General features: G+C 43.5%; 1 protein-coding gene across 1 annotated transcript; it reads left to right on the top strand.

The window, feature by feature from the left end:
• Positions 1–2,968: 2,968 nt before the first annotated feature.
• LOC135544162 (ubiquitin-conjugating enzyme E2 D2) lies at positions 2,969–11,289 on the top strand. The gene is made up of 7 exons (XM_064971582.1): positions 2,969–3,197; positions 7,626–7,689; positions 7,988–8,019; positions 8,109–8,186; positions 8,396–8,501; positions 9,722–9,815; positions 9,912–11,289. The coding sequence occupies exons 1-7, from the start codon at positions 3,174–3,176 to the stop codon at positions 9,955–9,957; spliced, it is 444 nt and encodes a 147-aa protein (XP_064827654.1). The 5' UTR covers positions 2,969–3,173; the 3' UTR covers positions 9,958–11,289.
• The last annotated feature ends 7,252 nt before the right edge of the window (positions 11,290–18,541 follow it).

The raw sequence follows: 18,541 nt of genomic DNA, 5'->3' as shown, positions 1-18,541 counted from the left end.
TGAGTCTTGGATATGACACTACAAGCTCGGCACACCTGTATTTGGGGAACGTCTCCCATTCTTCTCTGCCGATCCTCTTAAGCTCTGTCAGGTTGGATGGGAAGTGTCACTGAACAGCTATTTTCAGGTCTCTCCAGAGATGTTCAACTGGGTTCAAGTCCGGGCTCTGGCTGGGCCACTCAAGGACATTCAGAGACTCTTCCCGAAACCACTTCTAAGATGCCTTGGCTGTGTGCTTAGGGTCGTTGTCCTGTTGGAAGGTGTAGCTTTGCCCCAGTCTGAGGTCCTGAGCACTCTGGAGCAGGTTTTCATCAAGGATCTCTTTGTACTTTACCCCGTTCATCTTTCCCTCAATCCTGACTAGTCTTCCAGTCCCTGCCGCTGAAAAACTTTCCCATAGCATGATGCTGCCACCACCATGATTCACCGTAGGGATGGTGCCAGGTTTCCTCCAGACGTGACACTTGGCATTCAGTCCAAAGTGTTCAATCTTGGTTTCATCAGACCAGAGAATCTTGTTTCTCATGATCTAAGTGTCTTTTAGGTGCCTTTTGGCAAACTACTAGCGGGCTGTCATGTGCCTTTTACTGAGGAGTTTGATGGGCTCGTCGGAGGTCGTAGTGGGATTTCTTGTAAGTGTCTGGATTAGTATTCTTCAGTTCCCTTTGATAATACAGTCGGACCTTGTCCATTTTGTTTTCTATTGATTGTACGTTTGCCAGTAGAACAGAGGGTAGAGGCGGTTTATTTACTCTCCAACGTAGTCTCGTCAGGGAGCCCACTTGTTTGCCTCTCTTGCGCCGTCTCTTCCTCTTTCGAGTTCCGGGGAATAGGGCCTGGTTCAGAATGACCAGTCCATCCACAGCTGACAACTCGTTGAAGTAGAAATCTTCATCCAAATCGAGGTTAGTGATCGCTGTTCTGATGTCCAGAAGCTGTTTTCACTCATAGGTAATGCTGGCAGAAATATTCAGCACAATAAAAGTTAAGATCAGCCTTTAGAAAAACACAAAATAGCAGAATGGGTCAGGAGCCAGTAAGATGGAAGCTATCCACTGCAGCCCCACAACAAGTGCATTGAATGAATCTTCTCATTATATGAGCTGCCAGAGCTCAGCACTGTTCAGCAGCTGTGGTTCTGAAACCAGTGACCAGTCAGTTTATGGACATCACAGCGCTGTCCATGGTGCTGAATGTTTGCACATTCCCTGAGGCTAATTCGATTCACTGTGATTTCAGTTACAAAAGACAAACAACTTGTTCTGCCAACTCAAAGACACAGGGGGCTGTGTTGTCACAAGACTATTTTCCGATTTACCATCAATCTTTTTTTAGCTGGCCAGGTACCTATGGTGCGTGGAACCAGCTTACCCGTGAAGCTAGGATAACAGAGTCCCTGCCCATCTTCCGAAAACAACTGAAATCCTACCCTTTCGAACAGTATCTTAAATAATCTGCCTCCTTACCTCGACCCCCTCACCCTGAACCAGCAGTTGCACTTGCCCCTTTTAAGCTCTGACTCTACTGTTAGCAACTTTATTGAGGAAAAATGTACTTTCTATGCCTGTGATATGTGGTTGTCCCAACTTGCTATTTTAATATGAATGCACAAACTGTAAGTCGCTCTGGATAAGAGCGTCAGCTAAATGCCTAAAAAGTAAATGCTATCATGAGGTCTACCCGTGTCTTGAATACCTGTCTAGTGCATACACACGTTACAATTGACTATGGGTGTGTTCGTAAATTCACTCTGGAGTGCCAGAGAATGCTCAGAGTGTGCTCTGGGCGTTCGTAAATTCACTCTGGAGTGCCAGAGAATGCTCAGAGTGTGCTCTGGGCGTTCGTAAATTCACTCTGGAGTGCCAGAGAATGCTCAGAGTGTGCTCTGGGCGTTCGTAAATTCACTCTGGAGTGCCAGAGAATGCTCAGAGTGAGCTCTGGGCATTCGTACATTCACTCTGGAGTGCCAGAGAATGCTCAGAGTGAGCTCTGGGCGTTCGTAAATTCACTCTGGAGTGCCAGAGAATGCTCAGAGTGTGCTCTGGGCGTTCGTAAATTCACTCTGGAGTGCCAGAGAATGCTCAGAGTGAGCTCTGGGCATTCGTAAATTCACTCTGGAGTGCCAGAGAATGCTCAGAGTGTGCTCTGGGTGTTCGTAAATTCACTCTGGAGTGCCAGAGAATGCTCAGAGTGTGCTCTGGGCGTTCGTAAATTCACTCTGGAGTGCCAGAGAATGCTCAGAGTGTGCTCTGGGCGTTCGTAAATTCACTCTGGAGTGCCAGAGAATGCTCAGAGTGAGCTCTGGGCATTCGTAAATTCACTCTGGAGTGCCAGAGAATGCTCAGAGTGAGCTCTGGGCGTTCGTAAATTCACTCTGGAGTGCCAGAGAATGCTCAGAGTGTGCTCTGGCCAGGGAGTAAGGTTGGTCCGAGCGTTCTGACCTCACAATGGCAGTCAAGCGCCCAAGCTAACGGTGGCTAGCTTGCCAGACACCAATACGAGAACACCTCACTGACCATTTTCTCGCCCTAGAGGAGCTGGTTAGACTGTTTTCATGTTACCCAGAGCAGAGCGTGACTGGAACTGTGCTGCTGGCAAACATGTAATTACGCTTCTTTTTGCCGACGTTTACTGACGCGGGTCATATTCAACAGGAGTTGAGCGTTCGTAAATTCATCAGTTATTTTGCGGTCTGGCACACTCAGACGAGAACGCTCTGAAATCAGAGTAGATAACCAGAGGGAATTTACGAACGCGCTTTTCATTACATGCAGCTTTGGTAGACCACAGTGCAGCCTAAACTGTGGCCACACAGTATAGGTTGCTCTGAAATTTCTAGTTTTTATTATTTGCTTCAATCTGGATGCCTTCTTTATTCCCATGTGAGTCCGAAATTATGTCAATTGCATAGCTCTAAACTGTCTCACGGCTACCAGCGGATGTAGCGTGGGCGGACGTTTGCAATGCATCACAGCTCTTCGGAGAAGTGATGCGGTGCCCAGTTCTCTCAGCTGCTAGTATGAGCCGTAGTGTATTTCAGTTTCGCTAGAATACTCCGCTACCCAGTCGTTGCAGTGTATTGTAGAATAACAATTTAAAAACGTAGCTCGCAGTAAAATCTTAATTTCACATAGGTAAACCGAGGTTACATTGACAGCCGCACAAGCACAGCAATGGCCCTGAAAAGAATTCATAAGGTAAGGAAGTAACGTTAGCTTGCTTACCTACCTAGCTATCTAACGTTAATCGTTAGCCGCTTTTGGCCTTCTTTTTCGGCACGCTTTCGAACTACTGGTAGGCTACAGCAAGAAAGCTTGCTATCCCAAATTGCTTAGCTATTTCATACCACTTTCGTCGTCTACCGCCTGGTCAGTGACTACCAAAGCCATATATTGATGATGGCTACTTGTGATCACTGATTAATTTGTTTTTGAATGCTAGCTAGCTGGCTAGTAGCCCAAGTAAAGTTAGCTCACACAGTTTAGCGGCATATGACAACATCGATAACTGGTGAATGTAGCTTGCTAACAAGCTAGTTAACTAGAAATTGTCTACTTGCTAAACTTGGTAGCTAGATAAATTAGCTAGATTAATACGATGGTTAGATTAAAAAAATGCAATTAACGGTTACGTTAGCTACTAGCCTCCTAACTAGCTAGTTACTGATACTGTATGTAGCTAACGTTAGGTAGGCAATATACTAATTAACGTTAGCTCGTTAGTTTGGCTGACTAGTTTTAATCATAACTTGACAAGTGTAACGTTAGCTGACGTTAGTTTTCAGGGAAGTCCTCAGTCCGTCATAGGCCTGTTATTCCGCGTTCCTTGCTAGTATCGTTACTGTACTACTTAGCTACTTCCTACTGTAGTAGTAGTAAACAGATGCACATTAGCTGGCATCGTTCACTTTAGTCCAAGACCATTCACGTTTGGCATCATGTTAGCTAAGTTCGTTACAAATCGGTAAGCGCAGACTTTGTTCTACCATTGTCTTCAGTATCAAAAGTAAATTATGCTCTGCTGCTTTCATCTGACACTGGCTGATTAATGATCCATGAAAATGATTGATGTTGACAGATTGCTGAAGTATGAACTGAAAATATAATAAATATCCGTCAATGTCATTCTGAATCCAGTACTTTTCCCGTGTTTCAATTTGGAGAATTCACTGACTTGCTGCAGAAACGATGCTCGCTCAGGTCTAACCTCAATGTTGTTGGTAGACCTTGAGTGACATTAGTTTAATCTTAAAAGATTTGTTGTCAGATGATGTAGGCCGTAGCCCACTAGCCGTAGCCCACTATTAGACCTCTGATTAATTATTTCATTAATAAGACAAGGTCTAAGGGCATTCCATAGCGTCTACATTCGAGAACTCATGGTCCAATGACTGTACCTGCTAACAGCACAGCCTGGTCTCATAGACTAGATGTAACATAGTAAAAGTAAATCAGAGACGCTCAAATTTGTATGACACTAAATATACAAAAGTATATGTGGACACTCCTTCAAATTAGTGGATTTGGCTATTTCAGCCACACCCATTGATGACAGGTGTATAAAATCGAGCACACAGACATGCAATCTCAATAGACAAACATTGGCAGTAGAATGTCCTTACTGAAGAGGTCAGTGACTTTTAACGTGGCACCGTCATAGGATGCCGCCTTTCCAACAAGTCGAGCTGCTCCGGCCAACTGTAAGTGTTGTTATTGTGAAGTGGAAATGTCTAGGAGCAACAACGGCTTAGCCACGATGTGATAGGCCACAAAAGCTCACAGAACAGGACCACCGAGTGCTGAAGAGCATAAAAATAGTCTGTCCTCAGTTGTAACACTCACTTCCGAGTTCCAAACTGCCTCTGGAAGCAACATCAGCACAATAACTGTTTGTCGGGAGCTTCATGAAATGGGTTTCCATGGCCGAGCAGCCGCACACAAGCCTAAGGTCACCATGCGCAATGCCAAGTGTCGGCAAGAGTGGTGTAAAGCTCGCCTCAATAAGACTGGAGCAGTGGAAACCCATTCACTGGAGTGATGAATCACTCTTCACCATCTAGTAGTCCGACGGACTAATCTGGGTTTGGCGGATGCCAGGAGAACGCTACCTGCCCCAATGCATAGTGCCAACTGTAAAGTGTGGTGGAGGAGGAATAATGGTCTGGGGTTGTTTTTCATGGTTTGGGCTAGGCCGATTAGCGCCAGTGAAGGGAAATCTTAATGCTACAGCATACAATGACATTCTAGACAACTCTGTGCTTCCAACTTTGTTGTAACAGTTTGGGGAAGGCCCTTTCCTGTTTCAGCATGACAAAGCATGAAAAAACAGAAAAACACAGCCATTTTTCCAGCCAAAGAGAGGAGTCACAAAAAGCACAAAGAGAAAATTAATCACTAACCTTTGATAATCTTCATCAGTTGACACATAGGACTTCATGTTACACAATACATGTATGTTTTGTTCGCTAAAGTGCATATTTATATAAAAAAACTAATTTTACATTGGCACGTTACGTTCAGTAGTTCTAAAACATGCGGTGATCCACACCAATTTACAGAAATACTCATCATAAATGTTGATGAAAATACAAGTGTTATACATGGTATTAGAGATATACTTCTCCTTAATGCAACCCCTGTGTCAGATTTTTTTTTTTTTAAACTTTACGGAAAAAGCAAACCATTCAATAATCTTGAGTACAGCGTTCAGACAACAAAGCAGCCAAAAAGATATCTGCCATATTGTGTAGTCAACATTAGTCAGAAATAGCGTTATAAATATTCACTTACCTTTGATGATCTTAATCAGAATGCACTCCCAGGAATCCCAGTTCCACAAATGTTTGATTTGTTCGATAAAGTTCATCATTTATGTCCACATAGCTTCTTTTGTTAGGGCATTTGGAAAACAAATACAAACGCGCGTACAGGTCCAGTCGGACAAAGTTCAAAAGTTATATTAAAGGTCGTAGAAACATGTCAAACTAAGTATTGAATCAATCTTTAGGATGTTTTTATCAGAAATCTTCAATAATGTTCTTACCGGAGAATTCCATTCTGTAGAAAAGCAATGGAACGAGAGCTAACTCTCTCGTGACCGCGCGTCACGAGCCTGTGACACTCCTCCAAACACCTGGCTCAATCCCCTCTCATTCTCTCCCCCTTCATAGTACAAGCCTCAAACAAAGTTCTAAAGACTGTTGACATCTAGTGGAAGCCTTAAGAAGTGCAATAAGACCCATTTAAACTGTATATTGGAATGGCAAAGAGTTAAAAAACTACAAACCTCAGAATTCCCACTTCCTGGTTGGATTTTTGTCAGGTTTCCGCCTGCCATATGAGTTCTGTTATACTCATAGACATTATTCAAACACTTTTAGAAACTTGTGTTTTCTATACAATAGTACTAATAATATATATCCCATTTAGCAGACGCTTTTGTCCAAAGCGACTTACAAGTCGGCTGGGGCCACTACTTTTACATATGGGTGGCCCCAGCGGGAATCGAACCCACGACACTTGGCGTTGCAAGCGCCATGCTCTACCGACTGAGCCACACAGGACCAGATGCATATATTAGCATCTGGGACAGAGTAGCAGGCAGTTTACTCTGGGCACCTTGTTCATCCAAGCTACTCAATACTGCCCCCCTGTCACCAAGAAGTTAACATACACTACAAGACCAAAAGTATGTTTTATTTGGTATGGTTACATAAGACAGGTGGTTGTAGGGTGGTTGGTCAGATGAATGGGTGCACTACTTTTTGTTAGCTATTTTGCAACTACTTAGCATGTTAGCTAACCATTTTCGATAACCCTTCCACCAAACTCCTAACCATTAGCCTAGCTAAAGTTAGCCAGCTAGCTAGATAGAATTCGTAACATACCATACGTTTTGCAATTTCGTAACATATTATACAGATTTTAATTCATAACATATCTTATTGAAATTGGTGATGGACATCCACAATTATTATATACCATACGAAACGTAACATATCATACTAACTGGAGTGGATTTACATATGGAATAATACGAAATGCTCTGAGACCAGGTTGAGCAGCATCTGTCCCATGTCTGAAGCGACATCCATTATTGGCTTTTTGCATCGTAAACAAGGAACTATTAAATCTAGTTTAAATTATTTACCCCCCCAACACACACACACACACACACCACCAAATCCACTACTTGGAGTGTGAAGCTAGAACAAAACATCGAGATCCATATTAGATTTTGATTTTAGGGTATCTAAATGGGATTTCATTTTCTTTTAACTGCCCGGCGACACAAACGGCGATTCTCCAATCAGAACCAATTTTTATGGATGTATCTTCAAACACGGGACAATTGCTGCTAGCAGGTGCAGTCATTGGACCATGAGTTATCTTCAATGTAGTCGCTATGGAATGGCCAAAGATACCTCATCTTATTAATTAATGAAATAATAAACTAATATTGGGATAGTCTAGGCCTACAAGCTTAGGTCTACTATTTCCAGCCCACATTCAGCATTAGAGACATGGTATGCAGTTTGGCTGAACTACTGAAACCACTGAAACAATACATATTGTTCAAGTATTATGCTTTTCTGAGGAAATGAAAGCTCTTGTCTTTGTCCCTAGGAGTTAAATGATTTGGCTCGTGACCCTCCAGCACAGTGCTCCGCAGGACCTGTTGGAGATGACAGTAAGTCTCCTCAACCACACAACACCATCACCCGCAGTTTACGTTCACCATCCAAAGCACATCACTTACCACCCATTTCATTCAATATTCTTGATGGATTATATCTTTGTTTATCATAGAATACAGGATTTGACTCCAAAAGAAAACGGTTGGCAATGAAATCTGGCCTGTAGATACAAGCCAATAAAGATGAATGACCAGTGTTCTTCTGCATCATGGCACGAAAATTTAATTCAAACAATGTACTTTATAAAGCTGCTTATAGTGTATTAAAAGTGTTTTCTCCTCTCTTACCTAGTGTTTCACTGGCAGGCTACCATAATGGGACCAGTAAGTATATCCTCCTGTCCTGTTGTTTGGTAGTTCACAGCTTTTGCTCTGGGTCATGTAATAGTAACCATCTATTTTGCTTTTTACAGAATGACAGTCCGTATCAGGGTGGTGTGTTCTTCTTGACCATTCACTTCCCCACTGACTATCCCTTCAAACCACCAAAGGTAAGGGATGTGTCCTGGAACTCAGCTATACGTTAGAAAAGTGGTGACAGATTTATTTTAATGGAGCTATGAATTAGACCTACATTGATGGGAAAAAATAATTCACAACGGTTTGTTTTCAATACATGAGATGTAACCGACAACCATTTCTGTCCCGTCAGTGTGCTAAAGGAGATGCTGTAAATGCAATACATTTGTGTCCTCTAAAGGTTGCATTCACCACAAGAATCTATCACCCAAACATCAACAGCAATGGCAGCATCTGCTTGGACATCCTGAGGTCGCAGTGGTCGCCAGCACTCACCATCTCCAAAGGTAATTCCGGAATGGGGCTCTTGGTTGATGTTTTGTATGTGAGTCTAGATCACTTGTTATGGCTAGTTTTAAACCAGTATGGTTTTGAATTTTTAACTGCAGATTCTGGTAAGTACACTACATAACCAAACGTATGTGGATGCCTGCTCGTTGAACATCTCATTCCAAAATCATGGGCATTAATATGGAGTTGGTCCCCCATTTACTACTATAACACTTCTGGGAAGGCTTTACACTAGATGTTGGAACATTGCATCTGGGGACTTGCTTCCATTCAGCCATGAGCATTAGTGAGGTCGGTCACCAATGTTGGGCGATTAGGCCTGGCTCGCAATCGGTGTTCCAATTCATCCCCAATGTGTTTGATGGAGGTCAGGGCTTTGCAGGCAAGTCAAGTTCTTCCACACTGATCTCGACAAATAATTTCTGTATGGACCTCGCTTTGTGCACAGGGGTATTGTCCTGCTGAAACAGGAAAGGGTCTTCCCCAAACTGTTGCCACAAAGTTGGAAGCACTATGATTGATGCAGGTACCCAGATTCATCCGTCAGACTGTCAGATGGTGAAGCATGATTCATCACTCCAGAGAATGCGTTTCCACTGCCCCAGAGTCCAATGGCGGCGAGCTTTACACCACTCCAGCCAACTCTTTGCATTGTGCATGGTGATCTTAGGCTTGTGTGCAGCTGCTCGGCAATGTCATGAAGCTCCTGACGAACAGTTCTTGTGCTGACGTTGCTTCCAGAGGCAGTTTGGAACCCGGTAGGTAGTGAGTGTTGTAATGGAGGACATGTTTGCCCTGCTAGAGCAGCCACTGTCAACTGTAAGTGCTGTTATTGTGAAGTGGAAACTTCTAAGAGCAACAATGGCTCAGCTGTGAAGTGGTAGGCCACATAAGCTCACAGAACAGGACCGCCGAGTGCCGAAGTGCGTAAAAATCGCCTGTCCTCGGTTGCAACACTCCAAACTGCAGTGGAAATTTAATTAGTGTAAATGTTTGTCTATGGAGATTGCATGTCTATGTTCTCAATTTTATACACCAGTCAGCAACGGGTGTGACTGAAAGAGCCGATTCTATTCATTTGATGGGGTGTCCACATACTTTTGTATATAAAGTGTATGTCCCAAAATATGCTAATTAACAGGTCGGAGATTTACATTGATTGTCACAGTAATTTGTCAGAACTGTGTTGACTCTGTTGTTGTCGGTCATCCTACAGTCCTCTTGTCCATCTGCTCACTTCTCTGTGACCCAAACCCAGACGATCCACTAGTGCCTGAGATCGCACGCATCTACAAGACAGACAGGGAAAAGTAGGTCTTACACAGTTTCAACATTCCATTTTTTTTTTGTACAACCTGTCTGCTACAAGGATAGTTATTTATTTATTTATCCTCCTGTCATTCCAGATACAACAGAATAGCCCGGGAATGGACCCAGAAATATGCTATGTAGTCTCAAGGCAATACAGTGGAAAATCTGCCTTTATATTCAAAGGCTTGGGGGATCTTTGAATGAAAAGAGGAAAAAAGTATTGTTGGTTTCCTTTGGAGTGATTTCTTTGAGCCACACCCTCCCTCTCCCTACGCACTTGACATCCTTCCCCCTGCCTCACCCACTTCAACCTGTCCAGCTGCCATGATGTACATATTTGAGACAGCAAATTGTATAGTCCACAATGTCCACCAGGACCCATGTAGGACCACTCTTTATTTGATTCCAGGAAGCATTCCTTATCATTTTTATGAACCCAAGGTTTGCTTTCCCAAGATTGAGGGATTTTATGTATGTACTTTGTTTCTCTGGTTGTTTTTCTCTCTCTGTGCTTCCAGCTGTCCTGTGAGCGGATGGGAGGGGCGGGAAGAGAAGGGGCTTGGAGAATGTTTTTGTCTTCTATTTGGCTATAATAAGAAATAGCCTTCAATCTGTCAATCGTTCTGCAAACCTCTAGGGGACTTTCTCTGTTTGGCAATGGGATGCCCAGGATCCTGCCTCATAGCCCCTCCACAATGTGAATCACTATCATTTAAGATCGTAGTTACCCATGGAACCCTCCACACTGTATGACGTGGGACAATAAAGTAATGAGACTGATATCTATATATCTACTGAATATTACATCCAAAATAACTTCTCCCTCACCTAGTCAAATGAAATACTCTTGTGATGTTGATTTTGCTAAAGGAAAAAATAGTACCCTTTTAGATCGCCCTTTGCGCCTTCATCAAATTATTTTAGTTCTCTCAATTGTGGCAAGTCTTTGTCTTCTGGGTGATGGTCTGATTTTTCAAACGGCCAAAGTTAGTTTGGATCCAAGTTTGGCAGCTAAATTGGGTGGTACTAGTACACTGAAATGGTATTAATCTTGCTTGATCTTCTATTTTTATCTACATTCTTTCTCTGGTTTCAAGTCCAGCCTGAAAGGACAAAGATTTGGCATTAGTAATAAAGCAGGTTGTTCGAAGGCAACGCCGAATGACAAGATCTAAAAGCAACTTTAGCACTCAACAAATATGATGAACTTAGTCTTACCTCAAGTGGGCTAAATGGAAGGAAATCAGTCTGATTGGGGTGTATTTTCATAAAATAGAACAGTGACCTCATTCTGTAATCACACTTTGTATATTTGAGCTGCCATCGTTGACATTGAAGCTCCAACTACTCCCTGTCTGGATCAGAACCCTGGACTTGAGTTCCAGACAAACAAACTTCTGTATATTTAATTACCTGAGAGCTCATTGAGCTTGTGTCTTAATTAAACTGTAATAAACATGATTATTAAAGTTATGAGTTATCACTGTTTTTATTTGGCATTTGATGCGCAAATATGCATGCTTTTGGAATTTATATGAAAGCTTTGTCATTTTGAAAAGAAATTAGTATTTTTGTACAATTTATTAGTTTTGCATGTGTCCTATTTATGTTAGATATATTGCTGAGGTTTTGATAGCAACAAGGACACTTGGTATGAATCAGCTGGAATAATAATACTATCACTTTGTCTCACCTATGTCCCTTTCACAGCAAACTACATTGAGGCTTTAGGACTTCACCTGGCTGCTGTTCTTATTTCTGCCAACTCATTTAATTCATTATGACATTATTTGAAGCACAGTTACAGAACCTGCAACTACATTTGATTTTTCAATATTTGTGTGCCACTAGATGGGGCTCTATCATTGGGTTTGGCAAACATGTTAGTTTGATTTTTCATAACTGCTTGTGCCATTCATGAGGGCCACAATCAGCTAGTCACTATGGAATTGAAAGGATTTGTGCAAGTATAAATTAGGTTAAATGTTATTAGATACCACACACTGTCATTATATAGACATGACCTATAACCTAAATGAACATATTATGGGTAGTTTGTGGCCTATTACCTTCCGAGTGCAGAGAATGAGCATGTGATTGGTTGCTGCCTGAACAGCAAATCCTTGTTTAACATCCCACCAGTGTTGACCACCAGCAGCTTGGAGTGATGAGGCTCAGGTATAGTCTACTCCACTGCATGTTTACATCCTATACTTTGTGGTGAAGAAATGTACCCATATCACCTACATTTTTTTTCTTAATTCACTCCAGGGCCCAATCCCCTTCTCCAATGTCTGTGTCCTTGAATTTGGCAATGCTGAGGGGACTGATGAGCCAGGAGGAGGAGAGCAGCGTGGAGGGGAGGAAGGGAGGTGTGGATCAGGGGTAGCTACAGAGACGGGCCAGCCAGATGAATAGGATGAGCCTCTTGACTAAGACAGGAGGTGTAAAATGGGAAAAACAATAGAGGTGAGGTAGTGATGTGGGGTTGGGCAGGTCAGAGGGGGAGTGGGGAAGGGGGACTGCACTGTTTGGAGAGCTTGCAACATTCCTCAGTGTCTGAGAAACCGGACATTCATCTCTCTCTTTCTCCCTACACTCACTCCACTTTTAGGTTGTTTTTAGGGGCTCTCCTGTGGCGCTGGTCATGTGTGCAGCTGGAGGAGGCCGTGTAACACTAATCCCCCGGCCGGCTCAGGAAAGTACTCTGCCTCGCTTCGCACAGAGAGAAAACAACAAAGAGCTGAGTGTGGCTGCAGCCCCAGGGCTCAGTGCGCCCACCAGAACGTCTCCTGTCACAGCTTGCTGCTCCCTCCTACCCGTGGACTCTCTCTCACTCACTCACTTTATGTCCCCTCTCTGACTGACTCACCACCCACCACGTGAAAAAATGTCATTTTTTAAACTTGATGCCTAATATGTGTGTGAGAGAGAGTGCGAAAGATTGACTTCTGAGGGTCAAGAGCAGGAATGTAGACAAGCGTAGAGCGGACAGGAATGTGGTCAGTCTGGGCATTGTAAAAGGAAAAGCCCTGTGCTCTTCAGGATACCAAATTCAAGTGAGGACTGTAGTCTGCGTGCTTTCAATCAATTTGAAATGAGTAGGCCTATGTGACCAATTGCAAGATTTGAGTTAAAATAGTGTCACAACACCACCTTTTGGTAACTTGGTAAATATGCACCACTTGCATTCCAATGCCAATGAGCTGTTCTTTTACATGTACACCCTACATCAGGTTGCCCCAACTGGCTGCCCATGTGGTTTTATTTGGCTCCCAAGTTTTCTGAGCAAAAATAATAATAATTTTGTGTGGAATTTTCATTGTTGAACATATGTCAGTAATAACATCAGGAAATCAGCTCCAAATTATTTTAATTCAAGAAATGTGTTCCCAAGTATTGCCACGCATAATAGAGATACCCTTGATCATATACACATGTAAGCAAGGTTCAAAATGATTTCGTTTCAGTCAAACGTATCTGTTTGGGCTTCTTGCAGTCAATTTTCAGTCTACAAATGATTTGTAATTATGTGTCATCGTCCCCCCACCATCTGCTCCAGAAAAGAATTGTCCAGAATCTAGTTGATGGTCCCTGCATTAGGTCCACACCACTATGCACATGCCTCAGAGCTTGGAGTCGGTATGGCTGGTGGTTGGCATTATTAAAGTCATTTCCAAAGGCGCAAATGATGACGAGGGGGTTGGCATCTGCTTAATATGAGATAGGGTGAGACCAGGCATATTGCCAGAGCCATGCTCGACACCAGGGATTACGAAGCAATGTGTGTCCAATTTATGCACGTCGTGGGGGAATGGATGCGACCATTGTGCAATTACCTAGAACGGAACCCTTGCCTGCACCGCCACTCAATAAACAGAATCCGAGAGGTAAAAAACGAAATAATCATCTTAAAAACAAACATAAAAATCGTTACAAAAGATTATCATCCAAACAAACAAATGGAATGGAATGCAGATGACCTTTTGTCACATTTTGCTATGGTATTTAAATCAATTATAAAGGTGCTACTGCTACCAACAGCCCACTCAAAACACCAACCTATACGGAGAGAATATGCGCTTGGCGGGGTTACAACAAATGGCATGTTGAGGTAAACAAACAGGGAGATAAGTAGTCGCGAGAAACCAAAACCAAGCGACTCACGGGGCGACATGAGGTGGACATCCCAATGCTAAGGCCGACCTGTCGCATGCTCTTCATTAGTGATTTAGCCATTTAACATGAGTTGAATGGCGCTTAATAACAATTCAACTGTGGTTTCAAACACATGACTTGAGTATATGTTTGGTGCGTCAATGGATGGCTCTTGGCTGTCCAAATAATTTCAATGTTTAAACATTATGCAATGCTTCAACATTGATGATAAAGTTGGTCATTTTAATAGGTCATGTCATGGGATGTCAATTACAAATAGCATTGACCAATTTCATTATTTTTGATTTCTTTTTGAGGATGTGAACACAATTCACATAAATACATTGCTCATTACGCATGAAGTTTCTCTGCTTACACTTCATAGTAAACGCAGCCTTGCTGCATTTGGTGACAGATAAAGGTTTACTATTCACTGTGTGTATATTTGTAAGCGGGTGTTTTGTGTGCGGGAGAAGGGTTGGCTGGCGAGTACCAGTGTCAGAACAACCCCTCCCCTCTCCCTCTCTCGAGCTTCCGCGTTATTTTCCAGCTCGGAGCCTCCACCGCACAGCTCGATCGATTCGCATTGATTGTCCCTGACGAGCTGCTCCACTTTCTAGCCAATGTCAGCCCGTCTGCGATCGGGAAGGAGAGAAATGAAGGAAAATCTCTGCCGCCCTGGCGGTGTCATTTCCACACACTTCGGTTGGGCGCCTGCCAGCAGACAGGACATTCGAAAGAGGTGGAGTGGACTCTTGGTTTGAGCGAGAAGAGGAGCCGAGCGCACCGGTCATAGGCGAAAACATAGCGAGTTGCAATTGAGCACCGCGTGGCCACTCCTACGCGCACGCACTGCAACGAGTGTGAAAAACAACAATCGCTTAATTACGCTACATTGACCACTGTGTAATGTAAACCAGCAGAAACCATCAGTGACATGTCACATGTACAATTGAACGTGTTATTGTCATAAATTAGAACATTAACATGTTATTGAAAGACAATAATATGTAAATGAAAAATATAATTTATCATCTGTTCTGCCATTAAGACCTTGAGTTATGTTTTTTGTTGTTGTTGCAAATCAGTCTCCTTGCTCCTGAAGGGTAATTGCAATAGTGCATATTGTCATATTTTGGTGCCATTAAACACATTTCTGAATTAGGTGATAGCCCAGGCCTATACTTTAAATAGGCAAGTAAGTTAAGAACAAATTCTTATTTACAATGACGGCCTACACCGGCCAAACCCAGACGATGCTGGGCCATTTGTGTACCGTCCTATGGGACTCCCAATCACGTCCGGTTGTGATACAGCCTGGAATCAAACCAGGGTCTGTAGGGACGTCTCTTGCACTGAGATGCAGAGCCTTAGACCGCTGCGCAACTCGGGAGCCCCCAAAAATGTACAATTTGCATAAATAGGCTACAGCTACTCTATATATAAAATAGTATGTGGACATCCCTTTAAATTAGTTGATTCTGCTATTTCAGCCACACTGTTGCTGGCAGGTGTATACAATTGCGCACACAGCCATGCAATCTCCATAGACAAACACTGACAGTAGAATGGCCTTACTGAAGAACTCAGTGAATTTCAACGTGGCACCGTCATAAGATGCCACCTTTCCAACATGTCAGTTCATCAAATATTTGCTCTGCTTTAGCTCCCCTGGTGAAAGTGCTGTTATTGTGAAGTGGAAATATCTAGTGGTGTAAAGCTGCCCACCATTGGACTCTAGAGTAGAGAAAACACATTCTCTGGAGTACTGAATCACGCTTTACCATCTGGCTGTCCAATGGACGAATCTGGATTTGGCGGATGCCAGGAAAACGCTATCTGCCCCAATACATAGTGCCAACTGCAAAGTTTGGTGGAGGAGGAATAATGATCTTGGGCTGTTTTTCATGATTCGGGTCAGGCCCCTTAGTTGCAGTGAATGTAAATCTTAACGCTACAGCATACAATGGTTGGCGCCCCCGCTTGGGTTGTGCCGTGGCGGAGATCTTTGTGGGCTATACTCGGCCTTGTCTCAGGATGGTAAGTTGGTGGTTGAAGATATCCCTCTAGTGGTGTGGGGGCTGTGATTTGGCAAAGTGGGTGGGGTTATATCCTTCCTGTTTGGCCCTGTCCGGGGTGTCCTCGGATGGGGCCACAGTGTCTCCTGACCCCTCCTGTCTCAGCCTCCAGTATTTATGCTGCAGTAGTTTATGGTGTCAGGGGGCTAGGGTCAGTTTGTTATATCTGGAGTACTTCTCCTGTCCTATTCGGTGTCCTGTGTGAATTTAAGTGTGCTCTCTCTAATTCTCTCTTTCTTTCCCTCTCTCGGAGGACCTGAGCCCTAGAACCATGCCTCAGGACTACCTGACATGATGACTCCTTGCTGTCCCCAGTCCACCTGGCCGTGCTGCTGCTCCAGTTTCAACTGTTCTGCCTTATTATTATTGACCATGCTGGTCATTTATGAACATTTGAACATCTTGGCCATGTTCTGTTATAATCTCCACCCGGCACAGCCAGAAGAGGACTGGCCACCCCACATAGCCTGGTTCCTCTCTAGGTTTCTTCCTAGGTTTTGGCCTTTCTAGGGAGTTTTTCCTAGCCACCGTGCTTCTACACCTGCATTGCTTGCTGTTTGGGGTTTTAGGCTGGGTTTCTGTACAGCACTTTGAGATATTAGCTGATGTACGAAGGGCTATATAAATAAATTTGATTTGATTTGATTTACAATATCATTCTGGACGATTCTGTGCTTCCAACTTTGTGGCAACAATTTGGGGAAGGCCAAATTGAAATGCCGACTGTGAGCCAAGCCTAATCTCCCAACATCAGTGCCCAACCGCACTAATGGTCTTGTGGCTGAATGGAAGCAAGTACCCGCAGCAATGTTCCAGCATCTAGTGGAAAGCCTTCCAAGAAGAGTGGAGGGTGTTATAGCAGCAAAGGATGGACCAACTCCATATTAATGTCCATGATTTTGGAATGAGATCAAATCAAATCAAATGTTATTTGTCACATAAAAAAGGCAAATACAACAGATGTACAACTTACAGTGAAATGCTTACTTACAAGCCCTCAACCAACAATGCAGTTTTAAGAAAATTACATTTTTTTTAAGTAACAAATAATTAAAGACCAACAGTAAAATAACAATAGCAAAGTTATTTACAGGGGGTGCCGGTACAGAGTTAATGTGCGGGGGGTACCGGTTAGTCAAGGTTTTTGAGGTATTATGTACATGTAGGTAGAGTTATTAAAGTGATAATAACAGAGAGTAGCAGCAGTGTAAAAGAGGGGGGTGAGGGAGGCGGGGAATGCAAATGGTCTGGGTAGCCAGTTGATGACATGAGTCTTATAGCTTGGGGGTAGAAGCTGTTTAGAAGCCTCTTGGACCTAGACTTGGCACTCTGGTACCGCTTGCCATTCAGTAGCAGAGAGAACAGTCTATGACTTGGGTGGCTGGAGTCTTTGACTATTTTTAGGGCCATCCTCTGATACCGCTTGGTATAGAGGTCCTGGATGGCAGGAAGCTTGGCCCCAGTGATGGACTGGGCCGTACACCCTCTGTAGTGACTTGCGGTCAGAGGCAGAGCAGTTGCCATGCCAGGAAGTGATGCAACCCGTCAGGATGCTCTCGATGGTGCAGCTGAGGATCTGTTAGTTTGTTGGTGATGTGGACACCATGGAACTTGAAGCTCTCAACCTGCTCCACTACAGCCCCATTCGATGAGAATGGGGGCGTGCTCGGTCCTCCTTTTCCTGTAGTCAACAGTCATCTCCTTTGTCTTGATCCCGTTGAGGGAGAGGTTGTTGTCCTGGCACCACACGGCCAGGTCTCTGACCTCCTCCCTATAGGCTGTCTCGTCGTTGTCGGTAATCAGGCCCAGGTCAATTAATAAAATTCTCACATCGGTGTTCCTTTTGTCCAGGTGGAAAACGGCAGTGTTGAGTACAATAGAGATTGTATCATCTGTGGATCTGTTGGGGCGTTATGCAAATTCGGGTGGGTCTAGAGTTTTTGGGAAAATGGTGTTGATGTGACCCATGACCAGCCTTTCAAAGCATTTCATGGCTACAGACATGAGTGCTACGGGTCGGTCATCATTTAGTCACGTTAGTATTCTTGGGCACAGGGACTGTGGTGGTCTGCTTGAAACATGTTGGTATTACAGACTCCAACGGGGAGAGGTTTAAAATGTCAGTGAAGACACTTGCCAGTCGGTCAGCCCATGCCCGGAGTACACGTCCTGGTAATCCGTCTGGCCCATCCGTGACAGCTGATGCTCTCATGCATGTTTCAGTGTTACTTGCCTTGAAGCGAGCATAGAAGTAATTTAGATGTTCGACGAACAAGTGTCCACATACTTTTGCTTATGTAGTGTATGTTAGTCACACCAATGTAGGCTTCGTCTATGTTCATCAATGAAAATCAAATAATAGGTCTACTGTAGCCCTTGAAAAAATATTACCTTTCAACATGTTCAATATTCACATTTAGGTATGTTTCCATATTTTTGGATTGCACCGCTAAAGTTATCAGTAAACATGAATGTGTTGAAGGAAAGTT

Source organism: Oncorhynchus masou, chromosome 8 (genome assembly GCF_036934945.1).
Source record: "Oncorhynchus masou masou isolate Uvic2021 chromosome 8, UVic_Omas_1.1, whole genome shotgun sequence".
NCBI classification, from domain to species: Eukaryota; Metazoa; Chordata; class Actinopteri; order Salmoniformes; family Salmonidae; genus Oncorhynchus; species Oncorhynchus masou.
Note: the sequence above shows the minus strand (reverse complement) of the source record. Positions and strands in the feature narration are given on the sequence as shown.